Source organism: Littorina saxatilis, linkage group LG10 (assembly GCF_037325665.1).
Source record: "Littorina saxatilis isolate snail1 linkage group LG10, US_GU_Lsax_2.0, whole genome shotgun sequence".
Lineage (NCBI taxonomy): Eukaryota > Metazoa > Mollusca > Gastropoda > Littorinimorpha > Littorinidae > Littorina > Littorina saxatilis.
Window position 1 is genome coordinate 45,863,613 of NC_090254.1, and position 22,634 is coordinate 45,886,246.

The 22,634-nt window shown below is 40.6% G+C and overlaps 2 protein-coding genes and 1 long non-coding RNA gene across 5 annotated transcripts in view; 1 reads left to right on the forward strand and 2 right to left on the reverse strand.

The window, feature by feature from the left end:
- LOC138978952 (receptor-transporting protein 3-like) overlaps window positions 1-22,634 on the forward strand; it is a 294,059-nt gene that overhangs the window by 112,142 nt on the left and 159,283 nt on the right. The gene's annotated exons all lie outside the window — the stretch shown is intronic.
- LOC138978944 (uncharacterized) lies at window positions 6,527-17,566 on the reverse strand. The gene is made up of 4 exons (XM_070351759.1): window positions 17,306-17,566; window positions 10,714-10,915; window positions 8,727-8,912; window positions 6,527-7,802 (listed from the first exon to the last, which is right to left on the reverse strand). Exons 2-3 carry the CDS (start codon window positions 10,909-10,911, stop codon window positions 8,757-8,759), a joined length of 354 nt encoding a protein of 117 aa, XP_070207860.1. The 5' UTR covers window positions 10,912-10,915; window positions 17,306-17,566; the 3' UTR covers window positions 6,527-7,802; window positions 8,727-8,756.
- On the reverse strand, window positions 18,494-22,539 carry LOC138978946 (uncharacterized). Of its 3 annotated transcripts, XR_011459859.1 has the most exons (5): window positions 22,079-22,539; window positions 21,327-21,389; window positions 20,910-21,007; window positions 19,683-19,760; window positions 18,494-18,701 (listed from the first exon to the last, which is right to left on the reverse strand). It is a non-coding gene; the product is annotated as an uncharacterized lncRNA (long non-coding RNA). The 3 variants fall into 3 exon arrangements; XR_011459860.1 differs by lacking the exon at window positions 19,683-19,760; XR_011459858.1 differs by lacking the exon at window positions 20,910-21,007 and having other exon boundaries at window positions 22,079-22,534.

The window sequence follows — 22,634 nt, forward strand, 5'->3', positions numbered from 1 at the left end:
GGCTGGCCTGATTGAATAATTTATGTCAGTGTTATCGTCATTGAATAAGTTATGTGTGCGTATTTTTGTTACTAAATAATTTATGTCTGTATTATCGTCATTGAATAAGTTATGTGTGCGTATTTTTGTTACTGAATAATTTATGTCAGTGTTATCGTCATTGAATAAGTTATGTGTGCGTATTTTTGTTACTGAATCATTTATGTCAGTGTTATCGTCATTGAATAAGTTATGTGTGCGTTTTTTTTTTTATTGAATCATTTATGTCAGTGTTATCGTCATTGAATAAGTTATGTGTGCGTTTTTTTTTTATTGAATCATTTATGTCTGCGTAATTTCCTTAAGTCCTTGTCTTTCCTTGTCAAAGTCTATACTTAAAGTCCGGTTTATGTGTTCAATCTGTTGAGTACACTTAAAGATCAGTTTGTGTGTTCAATATTTTGAATACACTTAAAGTTCAGGAAATGTGTTCAATATGTTGAATACACTTAAAGTTCAGTTGATGTGTTCAATATGTTGAATACACACAAAGTTCAGTTGATGTGTTCAATATGTTGAATACACAGAAAGTTCAGTTGATACTGTGTTCAATATGTTGAATGCACACAAAGTTCAGTTGATGTGTTCAATATGTTGAATACACACAAAGTTCAGTTGATGTGTTCAATATGTTGAATACACTTAAAGTTCAGTTGATGTGTTCAATATGTTGAATACACACAAAGTTCAGTTGATGTGTTCAATATGTTGAATACACACAAAGTTCAGTTGATGTGTTCAATATGTTGAATACACACAAAGTTCAGTTGATGTGTTCAATATGTTGAATACACTTAAAGTTCAGTTGATGTGTTCAATATGTTGAATACACTTAAAGTTCAGTTGATGTGTTCAATATGTTGAATACACACAAAGTTCAGTTGATGTGTTCAATATGTTGATTGCACCCACAGTTCGTTGATGTGTTCAATATGTTGAATACACACAAAGTTCAGTTAACAGTGTGTTCAATATGTTGAATACACTTAAAGTTCAGTTGATGTGTTCAATATGTTGATTGCACACAAAGTTCAGTTGATGTGTTCAATATGTTGAATACACTTAAAGTTCAGTTGATGTGTTCAATATGTTGAATACACACAAAGTTCAGTTGATGTGTTCAATATGTTGAATACACACAAAGTTCAGTTGATGTGTTCAATATGTTGAATACACACAAAGTTCAGTTGATGTGTTCAGTATGTTGAATGCACACAAAGTTCAGTTGATGTGTTCAATATGTTGATTGCACCCACAGTTCAGTTGATGTGTTCAATATGTTAAGGGTGGTGCTTGTCAAACTATGCCCCTATAGCCTTCTATGTGTAACTGTTGCAATTAACATGTGCCTTAAGACAAATTATGGTTGACGTTTGCAATGAAAATGTGCCTTGGAATCAAAAGCCTTGTACGAAAGACGTTTACAATCAAAATGTGCCTTGGATCCAGTAGCCTGATATATGTGTTACGTGTACAATCAAAATGTGCCTTGAAACCGATCGCACACAATGTGTAGCAATAGTGGTGTAACAATTACAGTTTCCCTGTAGATCGATTACTTATGTCAATGTCCGAATCATGATTACTTATGTCAATGTCCGAATCATGATTACTTATGTCAATGTCCGAATCATGATTACTTATGTTAATGTCCGAATCATGATTACTGATGGCAAGTTGATTAGACTAGTATGATGTTGTAGGTGTTGTATTTATTGATGACAAGTATGTTAGACAAATGTGATGTTACTTAGGCTTTATGTTTATTGTTATCAAGTATATTATACAGGTATAATTCTATAGGCTATATGTTTATTGATGCTAAGACGTATTAGGAAGAGCGTAATGTTAGGGGCAGTCTGTAGAATTACGCCGTACAAATGTGTAGGTAGTATGAAAGACGAGTGTCGCTTGTTAAGGTTGCAAAGAAACACGAGTCTCAGTGCTGAACATCTTCACTTCATCATCACGAGTCTCAGTGCTGAACATCTTCACTTCATCATCATGAGTCTCAGTGCTGAACATCTTCACTTCATCATCACGAGTCTCAGTGCTGAACATCTTCACTTCATCATCATGAGTCTCAGTGCTGAACATCTTCACTTCATCATCACGAGTCTCAGTGCTGAACATCTTCACTTCATCATCACGAGTCTCAGTGCTGAACATCTTCACTTCATCATCACGCGGCCATTTTGCTGGCCTGCTATGAGATTCCACTTTTGTATTAACGAAGATTCACTTATGATCCAGATCTGAGTCAACACTAAGGTAGATATGCTGTAGATCTGAGTCAACACTAAGGTAGATATGCTGTAGATCTGAGTCAACACTAAGGTAGATATGCTGTAGATCTGAGTCAACACTAAGGTAGATATGCTGTAGATCTGAGTCAACACTAAGGTAGATATGCTGTAAATCTTTGTCCTGCAGTGTCACAGCGTACAACAGTCTTGACTTTCGTCGCGTTCATTCTGCGTTGTGGAGGCTAACGTAGCAGGTTGGGGCATGGGACAAGGGAGGTAATGTGAGCGGGTTATGATGTTGCCAGTATAGCGGCCACTCAGCGATTACAGTGCTACATGCATACATTAACCCACCGGCATACAGTCCAGGGGAGGTAATCGACTCTCGCGGGAAGCCGGTACGCTCCAGTACAGTAGCCACTGTGTTCCCTAAAGGAAAAGAAGCTGTACTGCAATCCTTTATAGCATGTGATTGTGTTCTGTACACACTTTTTGCAACACATTAATATCTATGCTTGTGTTATTTTGTATGTCATTACTGCTACTACCCATTGCAAACTGTTTAACTGTTGTTAGCGTATATCGTCACGATACTTTTATTTACAAAACGATTATTACGAATAATCATCGCAGTAGGCGTAGCTTTGTCGTTACTAAGGTATGTTCACAGTATCTGTCTCCATCTATGTGATTCCCCAGTGGCCTTTACTCACACCGTAATGAACATACAAGTTATCCGACTATGATCATTATACATGCTATCCCGCACAGTCTTACCAAAATAACTATAGTGTTACCTACATTCTTCTTAAAATGATTATACGTGTTTATCAACTAAATTCTTCCCATAATGTTTATACATTTTTATCTACTAAATTCTTCCTAATAATGAGAATACACTCTAATCTTTATAATTATATATATATGTATATATCATTCTCATCTGAAACACGTTTTGCAAACGATGTCACACGATGTCACACGATGTCACACGATGTCACACGATGTCACACGATGTCTTACTTCTTATTTTACGTCCCTCCCAATTAATAATATTTAGGGTTAGTTATATTAAATATAATTAACAGAAAAAAGTTCTATCAGGAAGCGCTAACTCTCGGTGCCATGGTTACCGCACGCGCCGCTCAATACAGAGTTAGTGACGTCATTGTCATGCCTACGTCAGTTGAATTTTGCAGGCGCTAAACTCGACATTTTGTGATACGCGTAATATATTTGCTAACGCAGGGCCGGATCTGGGGGGGGGGGGGGGGGGGGGTCCTGGGTTCCGGACCCCCCCCCCCTCCTGGCCATCCGATGTACCTCTCAGAGAAAGAGAAAAAAAAAGTGGACTTTTTAAGCTCTTCCCCCAACTCCCTTAGTTTATTTGGTCTTCTAAAACTATTTCAAATTATGAACAGCATCAAGTCGACAACGGCCTGCCCTCCCCGTTATAAGTCCATCATCATAGGCCACAAGTCAAGTCACACGCTACACTATCACTAGTATTAATAGTATCAGAGAACCGATTGCAACAAAATATCATCTGCGCTATCGGGGAACCGATGTTTCGGAAAGGGACTGTACTGCACACTGTGAGATCATTGAGTGCTCGCCCCTAAACCTTTCCCACTTCCCCGTGTGTTTGAGACAGATTGAACACGTGTTGTTTCAGTACTGCAGTATTTCATTCACTCCAACTCACTCTTTTGGGATTATTCCGCTGAACCACTATGGTAAATGAATATCTGAAGTATTTTGTTACTGTTGAAAATGTGTAATTTTGATTCCCAGTTGCCGCCAAGGAAAGACCAAAAAATGACCTCATTAATGCAAAATGTTATGTTCTCGGCTTCTGGGAGGCTTTGACCCCCAGACCCCCCAGAGGGGCTTTGCCCCTGCACCCCACCGGGGCCTCGGCGGCCCCTGGACCCCTGCCTTCAGTTGGAACCCCCCCCCCCCCCCCCCCCCCCCCCCCCCCCCCCCCCCCCCTCAAACGAACTTGGTCCGGCCCTGTAACGAATATACCGTCTGAGTGTTAATATACCATGTGTGATAAGTTTAACCGAAGGTCGTTAAGACTGAAAGTATACCACCGCCAGAATGTTCTTGACCTCTGCATGACCTCTCGCTGAGCACGTGACACGAAGGGACATAAGTCGGACAAACCCCGGCACCCTGACAGCTTTGCGTGTAACGGATCTCAATAGCCGTGTGACTGAATAGAAAATAACATTAAAATAGATAAATACTTAAATAAATACATTGAAATAACAGAAAGAAAGAATGAAGCAAACAAACAAACAAAACGCATACATAAGTAAATGAATACACAATGTAAAACAAATAACCAGACGAAGTCTGACATGTCCGTCTGGTCACGAAGTCTGACATGTCTGGTGAAGTCTGACATGTCTGGTGAAGTCTGACATGTCTGGTGAAGTGCACCCAGTGGAGTTGATGGCGCGGTGATAGGCATGGTATACTTTCAGTAATGGGCCTTTGGTTCCAAACAATGTCGTTATCAAAGTGATTTTAGCGTGTTTTCCTCTGAATCACAGCTCATTAAATGGCGATTGCTCAAGCCCTTTAACGTTGATTGAATGAACCCCATAGCTTAAGTGTACACCTAACCTTTTTGGTCATATATAATTTTATTTTGTAAAACTTGTATACATTTACAATTGTTACATTAATTGTGTGTGTGTGTGTAACTGTTGCGTCCTTCAGTGAGAATTGCGTATCAGTAGGCCTATTACAAGCCACAAAACAGGTTGTGTATTAGGCCTATCACAAGCCACAGAACATGTTGTGTATTAGGCCTATCACAAGCCACAGAACAGGTTGTGTATTAGGCCTATCACAAGCCACAGAACAGGTTGTGTATTAGGCCTATTACAAGCCACAGAACAGGTTGTGTATTAGGCCTATTACAAGCCACAGAACAGGTTGTGTATTAGGCCTCTCACAAGCCACATACATGTAACAGGTTATGTATTAGGCCTATTACAAGCCACAGAACAGGTTGTGTATTAGGCCTATCACAAGCCACATAACAGGTTGTGTATTAGGCCTATTACAAGCCACAGAACAGGTTGTGTATTAGGCCTATCACAAGCCACAGAACAGGTTGTGTATTAGGCCTATTACAAGCCACAGAACAGGTTGTGTATTAGGCCTATCACAAGCCACATAACAGGTTGTGTATTAGGCCTATTACAAGCCACAGAACAGGTTGTGTATTAGGCCTATCACAAGCCACATACATGTAACAGGTTGTGTATTAGGCCTATCACAAGCCACAGAACAGGTTGTGTATTAGGCCTATTACAAGCCACATACATGTAACAGGTTGTGTATTAGGCCTATCACAAGCCAAAGAACAGGTTGTGTATTAGGCCTATCACAAGCCACAGAACAGGTTGTGTATTAGGCCTATCACAAGCCCAAGAACGTCATTTGGGTTAAGAGGTAACCTGCTCTGTTGGACGAACTATGTGTTATAATCCTCGTGGCGCGCACCCCTTGTTTGTTTTACCTGTCTGCCGATTACATTCCATCTGTTGTTGGATTTTCCCCCGTTTGGTTTTAATTTACAGTAAATGATTGATATGTTGCTTATCGTTGGAATGGGTTTGCTTATTGTGCATAACTTGGGCTTTAATTGATGTGTTAACAAATTGTCATACTTTTTATGGATCAATCTTGTTCAGATCAGCAAATAAACTTACACATTCATTAAAAAGACTTATCTGTCTGTATCGTGTGAGGCGGGAGAGAGAGAGAGAGAGAGAGAGAGAGAGAGAGAGAGAGAGAGAGAGAGAGAGAGAGAGAGAGAGAGAGAGAGAGAGAGTGAGAGAAAGACAGACGGAGAGAGACAGAGAGAGTGAGAGACAGACAGAGAGAGAGAGACAGAGAGACAGAGACAGAGAGAGAGACAGAGAGAGAGATAGAGAGAATTAGGGAGGGAGAGAGAAAGGGCGAGGGAGAGAGAGTGAAAGAGATACAGAGAAGACAGAGAGAGATAATCAGAGACAGAGACAGAGACATAGAGCAAGCGAGACAGAGACAGTGACATAGAGCAAGCGAGACAGAGACAGAGACATAGAGCAAGCGAGACAGAGACAGAGACATAGAGCAAGCGAGACAGAAAGAGATAGTTATCGAGAGACAGACAGAGTGAGAGACGAAGAGAGACTGAAACAGGGAGGTGGAGTTTTAAGTATTCAAGAACATCTCCATGGCAGTATGTTTGTTTTAATTTCCAATCACTGTACAGGGTAATCAACAGAATCCCAGGCTGACTGCCAACAAGCTTACAGCCAATCAGATCGAAATCATAGCAACCGGACCGGTGTTATAGCAAAGCGAGGGGGGGAATTGTGATAACTGTATTCTGACAGATATTAGGTAATTGTCCTAACGGTATTCGATAAGACTTCAGGTCATTTCCATAACTCTGCAGGAAGACTTCAGGTCATTGTCCTAACTGTATCTAGAAAGACATTAGGTAATTGTCCTGACTGCATTCTGAAAGATATTCAATTTTCCTAACTGTATTCAAAAATACATCAAACAGTTGGTTAAACAGTAATCAAAAATACATCAAACAGTTGGTTAAACAGTAATCAGAAATACATCAAACAGTTGGTTAAACAGTAATCAGAAATACATCAAACAGTTGGTTAAACAGTAATCAGAAATACATCAAACAGTTGGTTAAACAGTAATCAGAAATACATCAAACAGTTGGTTAAACAGTATCCAAGACATCAAGTGGGCGTGTTTAATGTTTAGCAAAGACATTAAATATTATCACTCTATCCGAAAAAAAGATCATGTCATTTTCCAGACGGCTGTATGGGGAAAGAGGCCGGGGGAAGGCATGGTACAGTATCAGGATACAAGGCTTCCTGTAGCACCGTCATCTTAATTGCAATCACAATTTATCGTTGACACAGTAACACAATCACAATGTTATCGTTGACACATTAACACAATCGTCAACTGTTTTGGGGGGATGATAATGGGCAAAGGAAAACGCTTGTGTCAGAAAGTGTCAATTAGTGCATCGAATGCGTTACTCAGCTTTTCGCTGAATCAGGCAAGCCTCTAACATTGTCTTCCAACATTCAGGAAGAGAATCAGGCAAGCCTCTAACATTGTCTTCAAACATTCAGGAAGAGAATCAGGCAGGCCTCTAACATTGTCGTCAAACATTGACGGAGAGAATCAACAAATCAGCAGCCTCCAGAATCACGAGTGTTTATGGCCGGCTGGTAACTGAAGGTTAGTCCATCAAATGTTGAGTTCATCCGCACTTTGGTGAGTTCGTTCGCACTTTGGTGAGTCCTTCCACACCTTCAGTATAGAAAATGGCTGGCTGACCTTCAGCTTGGCCTTGACATCTCCGAAATCACTGGGCCCTTGACATTGATCGCAGAAATCGGTTGTTGTAGAAATTGAATGTGATAGTCAGAGATGATCGTGTGTCGCGTCTCACGGTCTGCTTCTTCCCTGCAAACAGAGAAATCATCAAGCACAAACCACTAAAAGTGTGAAGACAATGCGTTAACGAGTTACTAAAAGTGTGAAGACAATGCGTTAACGAGTTACTAAAAGTTTGAAGACAATGCGTTAACGAGTTACTAAAATGTACCATTATTGGTCTCATTACCCGCTAAAATGGCTTCAAAAACTGCCTTTTATGGCTTCTGAGAGGATTGACACCTACACCGCTCAGCATGCCATAGCTTCCATGTTATAGACACGATATGTGAACAAAACAGATTGTTTTGGATGAAGATTTGATTGTTCTGTGTAATGACATGCTTAACATGTTTCGGTTCAGTTGTTCTGATTTGTTGTCGATTTTAACGCGGGAACCTTGATTTTGCGAATTTGATTTTGGGGTGTGTGTGTGTGTTGTAGGTTCCACTGTCTAGACACTACGTCATGTAAACTCAATCAGGTTTGTGAATAAGGTAGGGAAATGAATGGCCTTTTCATTCATATACTTGATTTTACAATCAACAGCCTCATCGGAAAGATCTGACCTCAAAAGCATCTGACTAGTATTTATGACGGGTAGTATAATGTGTGTGTTTTTGTGTGTGTGCGTGTGCGTGAGTGTGTGTGTGTGTGTGTGTGTATGTGTATGAGTGTGAGTGTGAGTGAGAGCGGGTGTGAGCGGGTGTGAGCGTGTGGGTGCGTGTGTGCGTGCGCGTGAGTGAGTGTGTGTAAGTGTGTGTGTGTGTATGTGTGTATGTGTGTGTGAGTGTGTGTAAGTGTGTGTGTGTGTCTGTGTGTGTGTGTGTGTGTGTGTGTGTGTGTGTGTGTGTGAGTGAGTGTGAGTGTGTGTGTGTGAGTGTGTGTGTGTGTGTGTGTGTGTGAGTGTGAGTGTGAGTGTGTGTGTGTAAGAGAGTGAAAGCACATCCTGACCAAGCAGAGCACGCCAGGCAGCGAGCAGCACTAGGTCAGCTTGGTGTGGGTCACCTCCTGGTACTCAGCGCTCAGTCCCTCAAAGAAGTTCTGCACGGCAGTCAGCTGAGCTTTGAAGGGAGAGGTCACTGTGTCCCACACCGCCTGCAGCAAGCGCCAGTACATCACGCCCACCAGCAGCACAACCTGTGACGTCACACACCACTCATGACGTCAGCATGGGATGTCATAACACAGCGACAAGCACACGAACACAGGAGTGGAATCACACACAAGAAAGACAACAGGAACATACAGAGAGACAACAGGAACATACAGAGAGACAACAGGAACATACAGAGATAAGAGATAGTGAAAACAACAGACACAACAACAGTCAACTAACGACTATAACTATAACGACTATAACTATAACGACTATAACTATAACGACTATAACGACTATAACTATAACGACTATAAACGACTATAACTATAACGACTATAACTATAACGACTATAACTATAACGACTATAACTATAACGACTATAACTATAACGACTATAAACGACTATAACTATAACGACTATAACTATAACGACTATAACTATAACGACTATAAACGACTATAACTATAACGACTATAACTATAACGACTATAACTATAACGACTATAACTATAACGACTATAACTATAACGACTATAAACGACTATAACTATAACGACTATAACTATAACGACTATAACTATAACGACTAAAAAACAACGAAAACAAGCAAATAAACAAACAAAGACAAGAAACACACAACCGCTGCATAAAGTTAAGCTCACAGAACAGAGAATAAAGTTAAGCTCACAAACAGAGAATAAAGTTAAGCTCACAGAACAGAGAATAAAGTTAAGCTCACAGAACAGAGACGCCAAAATAAATGGGGACAAAACCCATTGCCACACCTTTTGCACCAAACTATAACAAGAAGAGCAAACGCTCGATCGAGTCACTTTCGCAGTTCTGAATATTATATGAGGCATCAGATGGACAGGAAGAAATTGCTATTCACAACACAATGAGTCACGTTCACATAAAATTTGAGCCCGGTCACTTTTATAGTTTCCGAGAAAAGCCCAACGTTAAGTTGTGTGTTGCCGAACAGAAAAGGCTAGTTATCTCCCTTGTTTTTCTGATAACGTTCGTAAAAGGCTACAGATGTAAATACTTTGATGTAAAGAATAATCCTACAAAGTTTCAATCACATCCGATGAACTTTGTCAAAGATATAAAATGTCTAATTTTTCCTTTGACGCTGACCTGTGACCTTGAAAAAGGTCAAAGGTCAACGAAACCATCGTTAAAGTGTAGAGGTCATTGGAGGTCACGACTAAACAAAATATGAGCCCGATCGCTTTGATAGTTTCCGAGAAAAGATATAAAATGTCTAATTTTTCCTTTGACGCTGACCTGTGACCTTGAAAAAGGTCAAAGGTCAACGAAACCATCGTTAAAGTGTAGAGGTCATTGGAGGTCACGACTAAACAAAATATGAGCCCGATCGCTTTGATAGTTTCCGAGAAAAGTCCAACGTTAAGGTGGTGTCTACGGACGGCCGCCGGCCAGACTAACACTGACCGATTACATAGAGTCACTTTTTCTCAAGTGACTCAAAAATTTAAAAAAAATTAAATTTAAAAAAGTTGAAGGGTATGTTTTACTTCCAACTGGCGTACACCAAGTCTCGCAACACATGCATTTGTCTTGTCGAGTGCGGTACAGACAATACGTACTACAGAATACGATTAGAAGGAGACAGACAATAAAAAATGAGATAACCCTGAGGTCGGGAGAGAGAGACAGAGAGACAGAGAGAGAGAGAGAGACAGAGAGAGACAGAGAGAGAGAGAGAGAGAGAGAGAGAGAGAGAGAGAGAGAGAGAGAGAGAGAGAGAGAGAGAGAGAGAGAGAGACACCACACACACATAAACACACACACACACACACACACACACTACCTTGACCAGTTGTTGCAGCACGGAGTTAACGGTGACGGTGTCGGGGTCAATGGTGTCGTGGATGTTGAAGATGGGGGAGAGGGAGGGGCGGAGTGCCAGCCATGCTCTCTGCACCAAGCTGTAGGCGATCAGCATCGTCAGCCCCACCACACGCAGGTAGCTGTGTACCAGTTTACGCGGCACGTCCAACACGCCCATAGTTCTGTGACAGACAGTGACATCACTATACTGTGACACAGTGTTATGATCACTATACTGTGACAGACAGTGACATCATCACTATACTGTGACAGACAGTGTTATCATCACTATACTGTGACAGACATCACTATACTGTGACAGACAGTGTTATCATCACTATACTGTGACAGACATCACTATACTGTGACAGACAGTGACATCACTATACTGTGACAGACAGTGTTATCATCACTATACTGTGACACACATCACTATACTGTGACACACATCACTATACTGTGACAGGCAGACTGTTACTACCAGCTGGGTGACCTTGTCTGATCTTCCCAAACAAAACAACCACACAGACAAGAACCAAAGAAACAACCACACAGACAAGAACCAAAGAAACAACCACACAGACAAGAACCAAAGAAACAACCACACAGACAAACTAAGAACCAAAGAAACAACCACACAGACAAGAACCAAAGAAACAACCACACAGACAAGAACCAAAGAAACAACCACACAGACAAGAACCAAAGAAACAACCACACAGACAAGAACCAAAGAAACAACCACACAGACAAGAACCAAAGAAACAACCACACAGACAAGAACCAAAGAAACAACCACACAGACAAACTAAGAACCAAAGAAACAACCACACAGACAAACTAAGAACCAAAGAAACAACCACACAGACAAGAACCAAAGAAACAACCACACAGACAAGAACCAAAGAAACAACCACACAGACAAACTAAGAACCAAAGAAACAACCACACAGACAAGAACCAAAGAAACAACCACACAGACAAGAACCAAAGAAACAACCACACAGACAAGAACCAAAGAAACAACCACACAGACAAGAACCAAAGAAACAACCACACAGACAAACTAAGAACCAAAGAAACAACCACACAGACAAGAACCAAAGAAACAACCACACAGACAAGAACCAAAGAAACAACCACACAGACAAGAACCAAAGAAACAACCACACAGACAAGAACCAAAGAAACAACCACACAGACAAACTAAGAACCAAAGAAACAACCACACAGACAAGAACCAAAGAAACAACCACACAGACAAACTAAGAACCAAAGAAACAACCACACAGACAAGAACCAAAGAAACAACCACACAGACAAGAACCAAAGAAACAACCACACAGACAAGAACCAAAGAAACAACCACACAGACAAGAACCAAAGAAACAACCACACAGACAAGAACCAAAGAAACAACCACACAGACAAGAACCAAAGAAACAACCACACAGACAAGAACCAAAGAAACAACCACACAGACAAACTAAGAACCAAAGAAACAACCACACAGACAAGAACCAAAGAAACAACCACACAGACAAGAACCAAAGAAACAACCACACAGACAAGAACCAAAGAAACAACCACACAGACAAGAACCAAAGAAACAACCACACAGACAAGAACCAAAGAAACAACCACACAGACAAGAACCAAAGAAACAACTACACAGACAAGAACCAAAGAAACAACCACACAGACAAGAACCAAAGAAACAACCACACAGACAAGAACCAAAGAAACAACCACACAGACAAGAACCAAAGAAACAACCACACAGACAAGAACCAAAGAAACAACCACACAGACAAGAACCAAAGAAACAACTACACAGACAAGAACCAAAGAAACAACCACACAGACAAGAACCAAAGAAACAACCACACAGACAAGAACCAAAGAAACAACCACACAGACAAGAACCAAAGAAACAACCACACAGACAAGAACCAAAGAAACAACCACACAGACAAGAACCAAAGAAACAACCACACAGACAAGAACCAAAGAAACAACCACACAGACAAGAACCAAAGAAACAACCACACAGACAAGAACCAAAGAAACAACCACACAGACAAGAACCAAAGAAACAACCACACAGACAAGAACCAAAGAAACAACCACACAGACAAGAACCAAAGAAACAACCACACAGACAAGAACCAAAGAAACAACCACACAGACAAGAACCAAAGAAACAACCACACAGACAAGAACCAAAGAAACAACTACACAGACAAGAACCAAAGAAACAACCACACAGACAAGAACCAAAGAAACAACCACACAGACAAGAACCAAAGAAACAACCACACAGACAAGAACCAAAGAAACAACCACACAGACAAGAACCAAAGAAACAACCACACAGACAAGAACCAAAGAAACAACCACACAGACAAAAACCAAAGAAACAACCACACAGACAAGAACCAAAGAAACAACTACACAGACAAGAACCAAAGAAACAACCACACAGACAAGAACCAAAGAAACAACCACACAGACAAGAACCAAAGAAACAACCACACAGACAAGAACCAAAGAAACAACCACACAGACAAGAACCAAAGAAACAACCACACAGACAAACTAAGAACCAAAGAAACAACCACACAGACAAGAACCAAAGAAACAACCACACAGACAAGAACCAAAGAAACAACCACACAGACAAACTAAGAACCAAAGAAACAACCACACAGACAAGAACCAAAGAAACAACCACACAGACAAGAACCAAAGAAACAACCACACAGACAAGAACCAAAGAAACAACCACACAGACAAGAACCAAAGAAACAACCACACAGACAAGAACCAAAGAAACAACCACACAGACAAGAACCAAAGAAACAACCACACAGACAAGAACCAAAGAAACAACCACACAGACAAGAACCAAAGAAACAACCACACAGACAAGAACCAAAGAAACAACCACACAGACAAGAACCAAAGAAACAACCACACAGACAAACTAAGAACCAAAGAAACAACCACACAGACAAGAACCAAAGAAACAACCACACAGACAAACTAAGAACCAAAGAAACAACCACACAGACAAGAACCAAAGAAACAACCACACAGACAAGAACCAAAGAAACAACCACACAGACAAGAACCAAAGAAACAACCACACAGACAAGAACCAAAGAAACAACCACACAGACAAACTAAGAACCAAAGAAACAACCACACAGACAAGAACCAAAGAAACAACCACACAGACAAGAACCAAAGAAACAACCACACAGACAAGAACCAAAGAAACAACCACACAGACAAGAACCAAAGAAACAATCACACAGACAAGAACCAAAGAAACAACCACACAGACAAGAACCAAAGAAACAACCACACAGACAAGAACCAAAGAAACAACTACACAGACAAACTAAGAACCAAAGAAACAACCACACAGACAAGAACCAAAGAAACAACCACACAGACAAGAACCAAAGAAACAACCACACAGACAAGAACCAAAGAAACAACCACACAGACAAACTAAGAACCAAAGAAACAACCACACAGACAAGAACCAAAGAAACAACCACACAGACAAGAACCAAAGAAACAACCACACAGACAAGAACCAAAGAAACAACCACACAGACAAGAACCAAAGAAACAACCACACAGACAAGAACCAAAGAAACAACCACACAGACAAACTAAGAACCAAAGAAACAACCACACAGACAAGAACCAAAGAAACAACCACACAGACAAACTAAGAACCAAAGAAACAACCACACAGACAAGAACCAAAGAAACAACCACACAGACAAGAACCAAAGAAACAACTACACAGACAAGAACCAAAGAAACAACCACACAGACAAACTAAGAACCAAAGAAACAACCACACAGACAAGAACCAAAGAAACAACCACACAGACAAACTAAGAACCAAAGAAACAACCACACAGACAAGAACCAAAGAAACAACTACACAGACAAGAACCAAAGAAACAACCACACAGACAAGAACCAAAGAAACAACCACACAGACAAGAACCAAAGAAACAACTACACAGACAAGAACCAAAGAAACAACCACACAGACAAACTAAGAACCAAAGAAACAACCACACAGACAAGAACCAAAGAAACAACCACACAGACAAGAACCAAAGAAACAACCACACAGACAAGAACCAAAGAAACAACCACACAGACAAGAACCAAAGAAACAACCACACAGACAAGAACCAAAGAAACAACCACACAGACAAGAACCAAAGAAACAACCACACAGACAAGAACCAAAGAAACAACTACACAGACAAGAACCAAAGAAACAACCACACAGACAAGAACCAAAGAAACAACCACACAGACAAACTAAGAACCAAAGAAACAACCACACAGACAAGAACCAAAGAAACAACCACACAGACAAGAACCAAAGAAACAACCACACAGACAAGAACCAAAGAAACAACCACACAGACAAACTAAGAACCAAAGAAACAACCACACAGACAAGAACCAAAGAAACAACCACACAGACAAGAACCAAAGAAACAACCACACAGACAAGAACCAAAGAAACAACCACACAGACAAGAACCAAAGAAACAACCACACAGACAAGAAGCAAAGAAACAACCACACAGACAAGAACCAAAGAAACAACTACACAGACAAGAACCAAAGAAACAACCACACAGACAAGAACCAAAGAAACAACCACACAGACAAACTAAGAACCAAAGAAACAACCACACAGACAAGAACCAAAGAAACAACCACACAGACAAGAACCAAAGAAACAACCACACAGACAAGAACCAAAGAAACAACCACACAGACAAACTAAGAAGCAAACGAACCACCAAAGAACAAACAAGTTTTCATCAGGTAAAGTTGACGAGAGAGGTCAATTGGCAATCATATCACCAATTATATTTAGAAAACAAGCACGCACAAGCACCCACCAAAAAAAGACAACTTGTGTTCTATATCAGGGTCACAGCGGGACACGACAGTGACGACATTACGACCTATCCTGTCTGCACGTTTCAACTTATCTGTTCATGTGACGTGCATATCGTTACATGTCTCTTATCTGTTCATGTGACGTGCATATCGATTATGTCTCTTATCTGCCGGCCATTTGTGGAATGCACCGAGACATGTCACATGAGGTACACATGCACCGAGACATGTCACATGAGGTACACATGCACCAAGATATGTCACTAGCACTACACGTTCACTGGCACTATCAGTCCTTATTACGTCTCGAAACAATATCTCTTTCCTTTTTGTTGAGCACGAATCGTGTCAAACTGCATGCTATCTATGAGTGGTTCTTTGCAACTGGTGATAGGCGAGGGTCTGCTCACACGGACACAAGTTTCAATACAGTCTAGAAGAGAAACTAGCCACAAAGCACCCAGTACACGACAAAGAGATAGGAAAATCACCACAACCAAAGAAAATACCTAGACCATTCAATAAATGTGATAACATCTAAATTGTCTTTGAAAATGCTAGCAAAAATGGCGACCAAAAACGGGAATGCAGACTAGGAGCGTCTTTGTCGACTTACCTCACGTTCTGTGTTGTTGATAAGAATTGTGTCTTTGCTGTTTTTGTTAAAATATCATCCTTTAAAACGGATGAATTTCTTGAATTTTGACATTTATTGTTTGTCTTTGTGAAATGCGAGTGTTTCCCGAGGCTTAACATGCGTCATGACTGGTGTCACACTTTGGGTACCTCACTTAGATCAGCGTAACGCTCCAAATGAGCTTCAAAGTAGAAAACCAGATAAACTACCCAAAAGCTGCATTCAAAATCTACAACACCAGATAAACTAGCCAAAAGCTGCATTCACAATCTATAACACCAGATAAACTAGCCAAAAGCTGCATTCACAATCTACAACACCAGATAAACTAGCCAAAAGCTGCATTCACAATCTATAACACAAGATAAACTAGCCAAAAGCTGCATTCACAATCTACACCCCAGATAAACTAGCCAAAAGCTGCATTCACAATCTACAACACCAGATAAACTAGCCAAAAGCTGCATTCACAATCTACAACACCAGATAAACTAGCCAAAAGCTGCATTCACAATCTATAACACCAGATAAACTAGCCAAAAGCTGCATTCACAATCTATAACACAAGATAAACTAGCCAAAAGCTGCATTCACAATCTATAAAACCCGAGCCACAATCCATCAAATTCACTTTTGGTATACATTTTGCAAATAAAATATGTTCATGGCGTCACATGATGCGCACGTTACGCTCGATTTTCGATTCAAAGAAATTCCACTTGCACTTAAAATATAAATTTGGTTAGAACCATGTAAACCAGTGAATCAATTACAGTATTTCTGCTTTATATATTTCAAGAACAAACTGCAGATTAAAATTCTGACCAGTTGTCTCCCTGTCGGTTACTAGTACTGCAGAACAACGCCTATGCAGACATACATACATACAGACATACAGACATACAGACAGACAGACAGACAAACACACACAAACACGAACTCACAAAATCACAAACTCACACACACACACAAATCTCACCTTGTGTGTGTTGAGAGGGAAATGTTACAAGGCAGGACTCCAAGTGTCTGTTGTCAGTGTCACGGTCGCTGCACCAAATGACCTCTCCAAGGCTGCTTCTTCAGTTCTTGCCCAGTCAATTCCTCGCTGTAACTCTGTGTTTTGGGTGACCAGAAGACGAAGATGGTATGACTTGACTGGAAGTGAGTGGCCGTGCGAGTGACTTGACTAGCGGAGCAGACGTGCAGTGTGTGAGTGACGCAGTGACGCAGTGGGTCGCAAGGCGCTCGGTGTGATAACGCTCCGCCAACTCTCACTGCGCACTTATATGTCAGCTTTTCCACTCAACAAACACCCACCTTCACTGGCATCATGCGCACGTGCGGACTTTAGCCCCACGTGTCAAAGTCCTGTCTCCCCCGCAGGTTTGGAGGATGTGAGGTGGGGGGGGGGGGGGGGGGGGGCGTGACTTACCTGTAGATTGACCGTGACCTTGGCGATGGGTGCGTGTGTCACACACAAAGTTACGACAATTTTAACGGCAGGTTTGCGGGGTACAGGTGTTAAAGCTTCAATACACAGTCACAGGTAACTGACGCCAGCGGTGAAAGGTGTGACTGCCTATTGCTCGGACAAACTGCGTCACTTTTAACAGCGATAAAAAATGGGTATTAGATTGTTATTCTGAAAAAAAACACCTCCCTTACTCAAACACAAAAGATAAAACAAAAACACAGACAATCAAAGAAAGAAACAATTAAAAACAAATTCAAAAGAACAACCCCCCCCCCCCCCCCATATATAGGTGAGGTATTCAATCTCAAAAACTTCAGAGAAAATGTGAAAAATAGCTGTTTTTTAGACAACATTTATGGCCCCTGCGACCTTGACCTTGAAGCAAGGTCAAGATGCTATGTATGTTTTTTGGGGCCTTGTCATCATACACCATCTTGCCAAATTTGGTACTGATAGACTGAATAGTGTCCAAGAAATATCCAACGTTAAAGTTTTCCGGACGGACGGACGGACGGACGTCCGGACGGACGGACGGACGACTCGGGTGAGTACATAGACTCACTTTTGCTTCGCATGTGAGTCAATAAAAGGATCTGTGCTTTAGCATTCTGTCTCGTCGTCATTGTTAACTGTTGCACTTCACACACACACACACACACACACACACACACCTTTGCTCCAGTTACAATCATGTACTTCGTAAGGCTTTATTCAAGTTTGTCTCTTGTTCTTAAACATCCGAATTCAAAGCACACGTCTGAGCTGAGAATATATACATACATGTCTGCCGCCATTCAATGTGAAATAATGTTGATTTGTGATCCAAACACTTCCGAAGAATGCTGGTTCGTGTGTCTTCAGTCAACCGGCGCCGCATCATCACAATTCCACCCCTGGCTGCCTGCAAAAATACAAACATAGATGGTGACACACACACAATTCAACCCAATTTTTGTTTTTATAATTTCTACATCCGTTGACCGAATTAGTTATCATTTGGTGTTTATTAACTACAGCTTATGCATGACGAAGGTCAACAAAGTTGCGAGTTTACAGGTTAAATGGAGGGGTACTTTGGAACACTTTGAAAGAAGCTAAAAAATCGGACCATGAAACCTACAAACAGGAAACTTCGTGGAATGGTGATGAACAAAGTGAAATTCGTGCACAACAACCATGAAGATATTCGCCGAACACGATTGACTGGAAAAATGACCCCTTCATGGTAGAGTCACACTTGCGCAAAATTAACCGATGACAGGAACGCAATCCTCTATGGGGATGCCCTCCTCCTGCCTGTAATTGCTGTACTCAAGTCACTGATTGTCTAAGGTTGTTTATGGTATACTACGTCCTTCAAATAACCCCAAAAATATCAATCTTGAAGAATTAAATCGGGTTCGTTAGTCTACCGCTCCATTTTAAACCTCGAACTGTTGAGTCCATCCCCGAATTTGGATTCTTTTTCGAAAGACAACCAAAGTCAGACCATTTCACCTACAAAATAGCATCTTTCGGGACTAGTCATGCCGAAGCTGAAATTAATGTACACCAAGTATGAAGTATACGAAATACCCTTACTTTCTTGCAGACACCTCAGTTAGCTATCATGCATGCAACTGACTCAAGAAGTCTCACTGGGGAGTTGGAAACTGTGTCGTCTTCAGCCGATTAATAAATTACAATATATCAGTAAAAAAAACACACACACACACACACACACACACACACACACACACACACACACACACACACACACACACACACAGAATTACAGTCAGCATTGCAAAAATAAAGATGAATTTTCTTATGCATAATGCCAAAGAAGGCAAATTAGTCTGATTTTTGAATTTAAACGAATGATGCAAACAGCGCTACATACCTTGTTCATATCCTGTTCTGCAATGTGGGCTGGCGTATATGTTTAATTAGCCCATTGTACATATCCTGGCGGTAAAAACTATAAGAGATCAAAATCAGATAACATTAGGAAAATGATACCGCTTGCAGAAACAAAACACAAGAATGCATCTTCTTTCATTTTAGCCAGTCTGAAAAATTCATGTTCGCCAGTGTTAAAACCTTACATGACATTTCCACGAACAGCTTCTATACAAAAGTATGCCCTAGCATTGGGAACTTCGTGGGACTCGAGAAAGGAAAAGAAATAATATCTTAGAAACTATTCGGTGTTGTGTTGTTATCCTGCAATTGAATAGATGAAAAATCCATGCGTCCTTAAAAGGCACAGTCCTTTCCATGCAAACGATTTGGCTCAACCCAAACCTGGCGATGATTTTACGTAGAATAAGACTTCCCCTTTCCCAAGACACATGACAAAATTCAACAGCCTGAATCAGTGAATGCTTTGTGTGCACAACAAATTGTTCTTTTTTAATTTTTTTTGCGAATTCACTTCATTAACAAAAAACTTGTAAAAAAAAAAATATTCACCAAATTCCAGCTGAGCAGAACTGCTTTCACAATAAGGACTGGGCCTTTAAAGGTACGTTCCTCATCATATTACCCAGTATATCAGACACCACATAGTCATGTTTGTCCAGGTTTTTACATGGAAAAAATAAAACTTTATTTTAACATGGGCACATACGTCTGACTTCTTTTGGTGGAGATTGGAGGATGTGCGATTCATTTCCTACTAGGCACTGGTGTCAACATGTGAAATTCATTAAGCGAAATGTTTTCACTATACACAGAACATAACCAGGCTATCAAGTGTGTGGTATATGTTCAAGTCAGAATGATGCCCTCATTTTTTTTTTTTAATTTGAGAGATCTGTGATGTCTGACATTTTGGTTCAAAATGTAAGGAATTTATAATGAGTAAAAATTTGTCTTGTCAAAAACCCAAAGCATATTCCTTCCTCTACATGCAAGACTTTCTTTTATCTGTGCATCTTCATTTAGTACAGCAAACAAACAAAAACATCACACTCTGCATAGCGAAACAACTTGCAAAGAAAACCTCACAATCTGTATTGGGAGAAAGCCCCTGACTGTTGCAATGTTTTATGCATTAAAAAAAACCCACTGAAACTGTGTGTTTGAATTCTTCAGTTTGATCAGCTATATGTGTTCAAAAAGTTACCTTGATCATTCTGACATGCTGTGGCTCAAATCACATCTCAGACAATGTTGTAGACTCCATAGATCTACAGACGTTGAGGCGCATGGAAGAACTGCATTCTGTGGAAACATAAAACATACACACAGAGGAAGAACAAGTCACAACAATTTTTAGCAGCAGCAACAGTATATATGATTTTATTAGTGTGGTGTTCGTGATCTAATGAGTTGGGGGGGGGGGGGGAGGGTGGACGGGGTGGGGGAGGGGGGGATGTGAGAAGGCTAGTTGGGGAACCGGGGGAGGTTTGATATTAGTCAGCATTGTCATTTAAATGTAATGACTGGTACAATGTTTAATGTATTTGGAAGACAACAACACTGCAATGTATAATGTGAACCAACTTCTGCACGACAAAGATCAGGTAAAAAAAAAAGTTACCTGTTTCATTCTGGAAACCTTTTGGTCCCATCACATCTCAGGCGTAAACTATATGGACACATACTGTAGTGATTAAAACAAAAACCAGCATTTTAATGGACAAAACGAATTATGTTGATAGGAAAAACAGTAAGAACAACAGGCGCATCAAAAAAGTCAATAATCTTACTCCAAATAACACTATCACAGATTCAGTAACTGAACCCCAGTTAAGAATAACTGTACATATTTTAATGTTTGATGGTGTGTGTGTGTGCTAGTGACTTTAAGTCTCCGTGTGTGTGAACGAGTGTATGTGCGCCTTGAGTCGCCTGTTGGTGAGATATGTGCGCGTTATAAATATTCGTATTATTATTATTATTATTAAGTGTTAGTGATTCAAATGACTGAATTTAAAACAGGGAGAGAGAGGTTGTGAATATATTTGTGTGTGTGTGTGTGTGTGTGTGTGTGTGTGTGTGTGTGTGTGTGTGTGTGTACAGGGTAAATGCAGAGCCATTGATTGGAAACAAAAACTTGTTACTGTTAAATATCAACAGTTATACAACATAAGAGGCAATGGAAAAGTATGATATGGATATGAAAATATATGTTGCAGGTGGAAGAGGGGAGGGGGAGAGGGTCTTTGTTGCTAGCAGTTAGTAAGCAACTAAGGCCAGCTGTTGTTCTGGGTGTAACCTTGTAATGTTTAAGCAAACATGTTTGTGGATCACCTTCTGCATTTAGATCTGTTTGAGTATTTGCAAAGTTACCTTGATCATTGTGGCATCCTCTTGATCCCATCACATCTGAGACTATGGCCTGTAGACTCCATGGTCAGACGCTGGAGTGATAACAAGGTCATTCTGAAAAATTGAACATAATTATGCAGAGAGGGGGCAAGGATAGGGGGGTGGGGGCAGGGTTGAAGGTTGGTTACAGTGCTAGTTGGACATGAGAGTGTTATGGGGTGAGGATGGTGCTGATATTAATAAGCATAATCAGTTAAAGCTCACAACTATCTTGATCTTCACAGACATGAATTGCATAATGAATCCACAAGCATGTATCCTTTATTTTTGCCCTTGAGTTATAGGTGGAAGGAAATGTTGAGTGGTAAACACAAGTTGTATTGATCACTGGATCAGCCTGTGGTCAGTCCCCTTTGATCTGCAGATTGCATCAGCATAAACAAACACAACGTCATCATCGTAAACAGCCTGAATGGTCAATCATGAATCTAATGTAACCGAGTGCCCTGCTCGCCAGCGACAAATGTAACCGTGTGCCCTTCTACTTTCCTCTTTCGTACTGAACTCAAACACTAAA